The sequence below is a fragment of the Poecilia latipinna genome, unplaced genomic scaffold (genome assembly GCF_001443285.1).
Source record: "Poecilia latipinna isolate Pla-1442-1.1 unplaced genomic scaffold, P_latipinna-1.0 Scaffold201, whole genome shotgun sequence".
Lineage (NCBI taxonomy): Eukaryota > Metazoa > Chordata > Actinopteri > Cyprinodontiformes > Poeciliidae > Poecilia > Poecilia latipinna.
In genome coordinates this window covers 241,505-251,729 of record NW_015112817.1, presented here as the reverse complement: position 1 = coordinate 251,729, position 10,225 = coordinate 241,505, and the positions used below count along the sequence as shown (strand labels likewise).

The 10,225-nt window shown below is 39.6% G+C and overlaps 1 protein-coding gene across 11 annotated transcripts in view; it reads right to left on the bottom strand.

Annotated features, from left to right (window-relative positions):
* The window catches only part of syne1a (spectrin repeat containing, nuclear envelope 1a), a 154,950-nt gene that overhangs the window by 128,392 nt on the left and 16,333 nt on the right, over positions 1 to 10,225 (bottom strand). For 7 of the 11 annotated variants that reach the window (XM_015031269.1, XM_015031274.1, XM_015031277.1 and 4 more), the window contains exons 1-2: positions 8,327 to 8,794; positions 4,992 to 5,053 (exon numbers count right to left, since the gene is read on the bottom strand). In XM_015031269.1, coding sequence (XP_014886755.1) covers positions 4,992 to 5,053; positions 8,327 to 8,408 — 144 coding nt within the window. In that variant the 5' untranslated portion in view covers positions 8,409 to 8,794. Of the gene's footprint in view, positions 1 to 4,991; positions 5,054 to 8,326; positions 8,797 to 10,225 lie in introns of those variants that run through there. The other 4 variants (XM_015031275.1, XM_015031276.1, XM_015031279.1 and 1 more) reach the window with 3 other exon arrangements.

The following is a 10,225-nucleotide window of genomic DNA, read 5'->3' as shown; positions in this document are numbered from 1 at the left end:
ATATATATATATATATATATATATATATATATATATATATATATATATATATATATATATATATATATATATATATATATATATATATGTAACATGGCTGATAAAAGACAAACACTAAACTTGCATCTAAGATTTTACATTTTATCTAAATGTATCTTTGCAAACTTTGCATCACAATTGTTTTTTAAGTGTCCATATATTTCAATTATTTGTGTTGGTTGACCAAATATGTCTTATTTTTACTTGAGGTCTTGGGCATGATTAGGGTTGAACAAGATTCTCCTTTTAAAACAAGACTGATATTTTTACATAAGTATTTGTTTTTATAAAAGCTGTAAGGTATGACCACAGCTTTCTTAGTTTTACAGTTTTTCAGGAATGCAAAGGCTGATCATTTCAGATGTAGTAGCTCTTGCAATGTCCAGCAAACAATGAATGAAGAAGTGGTTTATTTTGCAGGCTATGCCACATTCAGCAGCACAGCCTCAACATAAACCACAATGCAATACATATATTACACTGGTAGACATTAATTTAAACTTGTGCAACATGGATAAAGAAAATCCTCACAGAAAAGGTACTCAGAGCCTAGTCGGAGTTTGGCAGTCCCAGCGCTTTTACTGACAGCTGGATTCACCCCATAAGTAGACTTTAAATGGGGTTCCTCCAAATCCTAAAATATGCTGATGATTTCAAACCATCTCCTTCCCACTGACTTCCTCCCTGACCTGACACTGACTTTCAGACTCGGAGGGGAAATCCACATATCTCTGTTCCTCGCCAGCGCCACATCAAGGATTTCTCTTAAAGCACAGTCACATGCTGGGGGGACTGAGAGGTTTAGAGGAGGGGGGGGGAGAAGAGCATTCAGATGAGCGAACCATTCACAGGGAGATTAACTGCAAAGAGAGTGAAGGCTGAAGCAGTGTGAACGAGTGTTGCATGTGGACCGTGTGAGCATGAGACAAATTAATACAAACCAAAACATCGGAAATGTGTGAGAGGGATTTAGACTAGCAACGAGACGGATCGTAGAAGAGCGAGGGGGGAGACACTAACCCTACGTCTTTCAAAAATTAATTAGAAAATATGGAAGCTCTTCTCACTAATTCCTCTTCTAATGTTGATTCAAGGCTTTGGAGATGAGAATACTCAGACAGGGTTTCCCTCCCATATCACAACATGACAGGGAAGGTGCTTATAAAAGGCCCAACTCAAAGCGATAAATTGCACCAAAAGCTAATTGGAGTTAAATTCATCTATTTGTTCACTACAATCCCAAAGCTAATGAGGAAAATTTCAGGCTAATTACAAAATAAGAAAGTAATATTAATTTCGTCTGCGCTGCAACACACACTAAAAAAAAAAAAAAAAAAAAATCAAGAACTTAATGAGCTAATTACATGTGAGTGTCTGGGTCATAATTGATTGAGAAGAGAAGAGTTTCAAGATGTGTGAGTGTGTGTGTGCTCTTGTGTTATTCCCTTGGTACACTCGACACCGCAGATTCAAAAAGATCGACAGCATGAAAGACAAAGGGAGGGGTGGAAACAAAGAGGACTGAAGAGTTTCACGCTGAATGGCAGTGTGTTAAATTTAAGGAAACATGTCTCTGGATGTCTGTTATGAAAATCTAGAGAAACTTCAATAGCTATGCTAATGTTTGTGTACAAGTAACTTTGTCAAAACACGAGTCGCTCCTGCAGAGGGTGTGCACTGCACTGTGCACCTCTCGAAACATTCAGCATGGCTCCCAACAATTGAACGTCCTCTCAAACTAAAGCCTGCCAGTGTCAACAAGTACTCTTGTGGCACGCAAGAGATTAATTGAGCTCGCGATTTCACAATTAGAAATGCATCAGTCAGGCTTTAACTGTGCTTATTTCCTTTTTGTCTTTGACATCTGAGCCGCCAATTACAGTCTTGATCAGTTACGCTGGTTTTATTCTAAGTAACAATAAGAGGAGAACTCAGAGGCTTTAAGCAGAGTTGGCTGGTTGAATATTGAAAAAAAAAAAACTTGAATGCAACTGTGTGGCTTGTTGGGGGAATCTAAAGAAAAAAATAATAACAAAAAGTGAGTGGGCAGGGGGGAGCAAGGAAGCAAACACCCTCGGGGAGCTTCACTTACTGCTGCTGTAATCTCTAAAAACACTTGGTCCACTGATTATGGCTCTTAAGCCGTTTTCCTGGAAAATGCCTCAACGACGACGAAACCTCTGCGGTTCACACTGGCCACTCTATAATTAAGCTTTAACCCTCTCAGAAAGGATTTGTCAAATGGAAACTCGGGGTCCGCTCACTGAACCCCTATCGCCACCCTTCGTAGTTGTCACTCCTCTGCAGAGTTGCAATGAGTGCAACTTGAAGAGCGACTACACTTGAAAATTAAAAACTTGTCCTGCTGTGTGGCCTACATGACGACGGCCTATATCTAAACACACAACCTGCAGAAACACAGACCCTGCTGCTCTCCTACAATTTATATCTTCACTGAGTTAATCTGGTGAACTGCTTAAAGTAATGATACCCATTAATCTTCTGTATAAATTACTAGCTTCAATACATCTCCTCTAGCAGAGAGACAGTTTTTAAAGCTTATAGGACTTCTTTTGTTATACCTGTGGAGTGGAAAAGTACGGGGGAGGGGAGTGTTAAGTCTCGACTCACCTAACGATTAATCACGCACCTTTAGGCACTGAAATAAAGACCTGAGATAACTGGAGTAGCCTAATCATCTGCATAGCCTGGAGGACGATCCATTCCTCACAGATAAAAGCTGCACCAACTTCTGTCCTTCTCATTCCTGTGACTGTGGAGCTGTGTTCACTCAACTCAGTCCTTGACCTTTATTGTCCCTTTACACAGTATGACGCCCTTTAATACCTTAGAATCCGTACATTCTTCATTTACATCTTTATCCGTTTAACCAGCTGTAAACTAAGCAACTTTTCGTCTCCTGATCAAGACTAAACACAAAGAGATTTTTGGAGACAAATTTAGACCAATCAGTGTCACTATGGCAACATCAGCCATCAGGTGAGCAGGTTCTCGATGGGCAACGACAGTGATTGCGAGTATGTAATTTGAGCAACAAGAGAGAGACAATCTATTGAGATGAAATATGCTCTTGCCTTTGAACTGAATTTGATCATTGGAGACAAATTCTCTTTATTCCACTTTTGTATTGTTTAAGACATACAGTATTTTAAGAAATAATTGATTTCTTGTGTAAAGCTAAGTAAAAAGGCTGATATTAAATTTGCTGACTTGGTATAAAATTTCAAAAATAAAGAACAATAACCAACCTCCTTCATTAACTTTTTTTTTTATGTATCTTATCACCTGATTATCACTTGGTTTCTTGGGATGGTGCCAAACCAGCTTCTTTCCCTGAGTCCCAGCCTTTATATGTTTACATGTTTGCTCAAGCAGATGTGGGACTAATAATCTCACTCTTCATGGAGACAAAAGTAAATGTTTACATTTTCATTCAAGCTCTTTAATTAACACTGGTGGAGAACCCTTCAGACTAAAAAAATAATGGCCAATAAATACTAAATTAATACAATTATTAAATTAGGAAGAAACCAAACTTAATGCAAAGAATGGTGACAATAATTGGCATTTATTGTCACCCCTGATGAAAATGTGTGAAAAAAATGTGCATTTGTTTAAAGCAACTTGTTCTTATTCATCATTCATTGACACAATTATTCATTTACTTTTTCTACGTATTTTGCTGTGTAGTTTTCTGTTGTATTATCAGTTAGTTTCCCGGATTGATAAAGGGAAATGTTCATCTTTGTTTTCAGGCTACTACTCTTCAAGTCAATAAACGCATTATTTTTTTCAAACTCAAGGAATAATTATTTCAAATAATTGGGATTTTAAAATTTACCAAAAATAATTATGGTTTATTGTTTTTAAGCAATCAAGCTGCCCTTATTTATTCTTACCAAAGAACATAGTTACAGATGATTTATTATGCCCGAATCTGCCTTAATTTAATTGCGTGCTGCTTTGTTTTTCCCATTTCAAATTAAGGGGAAGAGAAGCACAAAGTCACAGATTATTAATCAAAAATGCCTTTACATTTTAATCAACCCTAAAAAAAAGAAAAGTATGCATTTAAAGAAATCTTCAGTTACTTCATAGGAATTGTTAGGAATGCCTCCAAATGGGCTGAACAAAAGCATTCAAACTTCAGGTTGGATTTCCTTAAATTTCTCAGTGAAAAAGATACATGTAATTTTAGGCAGTTTTGGTGTGTAGGGTGCTTTGAACATTTTCCTGGCATGCTCTTTGCTTAATATTTAATACAACAGAAAGGTTTATCCCCATCCTTTCATGTGAATTTTCTGCTCCACCTCCACCGGTTTGGACTTTCCACAGCTGTCGTAATCAAATAGAAAACCTTGAAAGGAGCGTCACTGATTGAAATAACACTTAATTGTGTTGCCCTGTGCCATATTTGCCTTGTCCAGCCAGCACAGATACGACATTTAAAGCAGTAATGAGAGGAACCAAGGAGTACAATGCAGCATGACACAATAATTACAGACATGTGAACGTCATCACATTCAAAAAAATAAGCTTCAACTAAAACCTCTTATCCTAAGCTATCTAAATTACCCTTATTTGAGATAGTATAATATAAATTACCGACTTCAGCTTGGAGGGAAAGCAATGAATGCACTGTTCAGTAATGTCATTTGGAGAATTAAGCCAAATATCTTTGATATCAGCTACTTGAGGCTGAAGGAATAAGGAAAAACACACTGCAGGCATGTGATGACTGTGTGTGCGGTCTTATCTGGAGAAGCGGGATTTTTTGTTTTGTTTTGTTTTTTTGAAAATGGAGAAAAACGCTCCAGTCGGCACAAAGGATGGAGTGTCGAAGTTTTCCATCCATACAAACACAAGCACCTGTGTTTGTGTAAATTGGACAACAAAATACTGGCAGCAGGGAAGGAAGCAAAACCTCTTACCTTTGCCAAGTGGGAATTGATCCATTTTGTGAACGTCCTTTTCTGCACCGCCTCCTGCTCATCTGTAAATCAGAGCCCAGAGCATTCCCATTAGTCCTGAGCGATAATAAACAAATAAGGGATTAAAGCGCAATCTTCTAATTGTCTATCATTGCGAGAGCCGATTGGGCTTTCCAGAAAGGGCATGGTGGATTCTAATTAACTTTGATTCATCGGTTTATGCCTGATGTGTCAGTAGACAGTCACACCAAATTTTTTACTCACTGCTAACATGCTACGAAACGTCACTTGACATTTATCGATGACATTTTCTCAAGCTGAACTCCTCTTTTTGCGGACAAGAAATTCTGTTCTTGAAAGTGACCTTTCAGACGTTAAAAGGGCAGCACATGAAGGCAAGCGTACTGCACATGTACTGATTTACCTATCCATGCGGTTGTTAGTTGTGGCCACTGCGATAAAGGCCAATTAGCAAAAGGCACAATCAATAGGATAGATGTCTGTTAAAGATGTCCCCTAAAAGGCACTCGGCTCAAATGAAAGCACAAAAGGGTCACAAGCTTGATTCATATGTTAATTACTCAATGTTTGTCTTATTTGTTTAAAATGCAACATTTTTAACATGAGCACTTCAGTCCATTAGTTAAATGTGCCAAATTTAGCCATAGAGGCAAAAAACACACTGACTGATTTGCTTAATTTTTTTTGTAAAAATACAAGAAAGTCACCTGTTGTGTTTCTACTCAAGGTCATTATACCCTGAGAGTCACATGCTGGCCTATGTCTACTCAATCCATAAACTGGTTATTTTGTGCCAAAAATTAACACTCAAAAACTAAAATGTATGATGTTTGTCCCTCTTTAAATATGTTCAGAAAGTTTTGAATTCACTGTCACATACAAATACTTGAACTGTTGATATCATAACACTATATCCATCCAGATCTGGATGTCTATCTACAGATCTTCACCAGTTTTTAGAAGCAAGTCTGATTTACCCAACCAGTCCGATTTTAAACTTTACAACTGATGGTTCCTCTGATTTATGATGTGTTTTTTTGTTTTTTTTATTGCATGTGAATATACAACATGATCTGCATTCATCTAACAAATAATACAACTGCTTTTGAATAAAATCAAGAAAATTATAAGCAACTTTGACCATCCTCTTCATGAGAATGTCACACAACAACAGAGTATCTTCAGTCAGAGTCGCTGAAATACAGATCACTACAGGAGATCTGTCCACAGCATCTACAATGACTTTTAAAGGAACGTTGAATACCATGACTTACAACAATATTTAATTTCCCTTTGGGAACAATAAAGTATTTTTGAACTTAATTGAACAGAATTATCACAAGAACCCTGCCAACCCCATGATGGACAGTTCTGCGTATTCAAAACCAAAAGTTTTCAAATCCTTGGTTTATCTTAGTAATCATCCAGTCTCTAATGACAAGTACGACAAAACTTAAAGAAAATCACTAATATACATGATAATAGCAGGGGGCCTAATGTTGAACCCTGAAGTACCAGGAGTGCATGATATTTAGAAGAATATTTGACTGTGTTTTCTTCGCTGAAAACACAACTATAGCAATTACAATTAACCTGAATTTTTCCAGAAAACTTTTCCTTTTTCAACATTTTGATAATATCCAACAGTCTCCATGAGCTCCATACAAAAGAAATACATCAGGACAGTAAGAATTCCTACAACTGACCAGATTTATTACTATTATATTTATATAATGTTAACATACAGAGGCCTGAGACTAGAAATGTGTCATTCTGAAAATTACATCCAAACAGTGCTTTGTGATTGTGATACTGTAAACACTAAAACAAAGACGACGATTTCATTTCTACGCATTGTGATCAACCATTTCATAAAGAGATTCGCCAGCAATGCAAACACACCGTTTTCTTCACTTTACATGGGTTTATCCGTTTCACTGCATGATTAAAGGTTTTCTTTAAATCAGGCAACACATCCGCTGCTGCACCACCATTATCCAATTTTCTTTTTTCTTTACATTTTCATATTCAGCATATAACAACAGTTTCAAAGCTTTCTGAGACGTACATTCGCTGCCACGGTGCCATTTCTGTCCCATCTGGACCACTGAGCAGTCTCCTTGAGATAAGCACATTAGCAAGGAGAGAGGACGATGTCTGACACAGTGCCTTCCATTCTACCTTAATGAAATCTGCTGACGGTCTGATTACGCTCAAGTTGGTTAGTGTGTCAGTGGGTACAGTGGGCAGATGTGAACAGATAGGGAGAGCGTGTCAAAGGGTAGGAGATTGAGAAGGGGTGGCGCTGGAGGTGGGGAAGGGGTTGCTGCTGTTCATACATAATGCAGACACATCCCTGCGTAGTCATACGTGCCACTGAGCAGACCCCTGTACTATGAATTAATCTTTTGATTGGGTCCGGGAATGATCAAATATTGATGGGCCGAAATATTGGATGAAAATGGGAGAAATTTAGAACCTAAAGCAGGAACACGCATGGCGGAGAACGAGCCTGCATGTGCCAGCTTCTCGGGCTCAGGGACGAGGTGACTTTGAACTCACACACTCTCCAATTTACTGTAAGCACGCACACACACACTCAAGTTCTCTCATTATGACAAAGAGGGAGGGGAAAAAAAAAAAAACATCCAGCAACCGAGCATGACAAAACATCTCCTGCATCACTTGTCTCCCCCTTTCCACTCTGACCCCCCTGCATTTGAGTACAATCTCATTTATTTCAAAATTTGTATCTTCTTTTATTTTAACTGCATTAAGGCAGCAGTCTAAGCATAATGCAAACAAATTGTAAAAAAATATTTCAGATAAATCTCCAGAGTGCTGACTCTTTAGTCATAACCAAATACAGATAAGAAGAGAGTTAGACAAAACAGAGAAGCCAAACATTTTAACAGTCACACCCCTGCAATGTGATCCATGCAGGGGGGTGGGGGAGTTGCTTGTCTGCTGGGTTTGCTTGTTCCACTCTCTGCAAGCTTCAAAATCAACAACCTCCAAACTCAAAGGCAAACACAAACATACACAGTCTGCCAAGAAACGTGCATTTCAAATCAGTCTCTTTTTTCTGACATACTCTCAACAACCAGATTGAAAAGAAAAAAATGAAAAAAACAAAACAAAAAAAAAACAAAAAACATCCTGCACAGTTGAAGGCATGTAGAGACTCAACACTGCAATGCAACACTACAAACACACACACTACGATGCCTGCGTAGAATATACATACAGGAACTTTCTCTGCTCTGCTTTCTCAGTTAGAGCACGCCGCTGTGCAGACACGCTGCCCCACTTACCTCGGAGGTAATGGTAGAACCCTGCCACCAGGTTGAGAGACGTCTTTTTGGGAGAGCCTTCGCCCCCTACTCGCCATGCCATCTTTTAGCCCAGACCTCATGCAGGTTTCTGCCTGTTTTCATGAGGACATTGGGAGGACGTCCACGACAACCTCCGGGAGAGAGGCAACACTTGCCCTTGCTTCTGCCCTTGCTGCCTTTCCTTCCTCCGTTTTTTTTTTTTTTTTTTTCTTTTGGAAAGGGGATGTGTCTGTAAAGAGCTCCCTGGAGCTCTGGACCTCCTGAGATGACAGCAGTTTAACTGTTGCTCTGAGATAAAACACAGACGAATGAACTGCCCTGTCGGGTCTCCTCTCGTTCTTCACGTCCTCTCTGTCCTGTCCTGCAGTAACGGGCTGCAGACTCAGTCAGAGTCAGTGCTTTTCCTGCCTGTTAAGCAGCTCGGGAGTGTGATGAGAGAGTACGCGTGATACTCGGCGTGTTTATGTGAGTGTGTGTGAGCGCTGCGCAGTGCCAGCTTGCCTCAGCATCAATCTTTCCTGCTCAAGCCCCCCCCCCCACTCCCCTTACACTCTCTACCTTTGGTCCTCCCACGTTTTCACTCTGCTGCAGGAAAAATCCACTTCCCTCCATTGGCCGGCCAATCAAATTGTGTGGGAATGGGTGATGTCACAGCAGCGCCGTCCTGATCCAGAAGGGGAGGACCGCGGTGGGTGGGTTTGAAGGGGATCGTTTAGCAGGTTAGTGGGAGCTCCACTCTGACAGTACCACACGCCCGGGCTCTCACCACACAGCCTCGCTGCGACAGACGTGGAGGAATTCCCCATGTGATTCTGGCGCTCTTACTGCTCCCTCTCATCCACATGGATGTCATGCGGCGCTGTGAGACATGCAGCTTTCTGCTCTGTTGTGCCTACAGGGGAACACGATATCACTGACAGTCATCCCGTCTGATCTGCGACTGTACTCTCTTCAGAAAGGATCTCCCTTCATCTAAACCACAAACGGTACATATGCGCATTTTGGAGCCTCTAGGAACACAGAAAACAACGAAACACAACATTATCCTAGTCGAGGTTCAAATGCAGCGTGCCTGCACTTAAATCATGGGTGGGAACATCTAATATATGTGGTTATTGTCACTTTTAAAAGGTAACAAGCTCTTGAAACGCTCTCAGAAAACAAGAAAATGAATTGGGACTTTAGACAATAAAACCTGCTCTTTCAGAAAAAGTAAGATTAAAGCAGAGAGAGGTAAAATGTAAAACTGACTTTCTTTTAGCTTCATATTATGCTATAATGTTATTCCCTAATCAAACATATACCTGGAGTGTTACTTTGATTCTTTCACGCATGTTCGAGGAATCCTTAAATCTCGCATGGCAATTATTCGGAGAGCCTAAACGCTTGCTCTCACAAAGCTGCTGGAGCTGCAGCCTCCAGGCGAGCTGCTGCCTCACGGAACACCACTGCGAACTGGGAGTCTCCTGAGCTTTTCATACAAAGTAATACTCAGTCTGACGCTCCTACGAATTTCTTAAAATGACACACAGGGAGGATTTGTTGTGATGATGTAGTAAAGGCTGAGTGTCAAAAAGAGTAACAGCTTCTTAAAGAGACAGATGCCAATTTCTAGGCGTCAAAATGCAAAGTCAAATTTATATACGTTATATTTGATATATGTTGGATTTTCGTAACAACTTAAGGTAACATAGTTACATGATTGTGTTCTAAAATGGCACTATGTGCCTAGAAATTACATATTGCTGCACCAAGGTAGGCACTCTTCCAAGGTTAGCTATTTTCAATATTAGTAAGGTGCTTAAAATTAGGGCTGCTGTAAACAAATATTTTAGTAATCGAGTAATCTATTGATTATTCTTACGATTAATCGAGTAA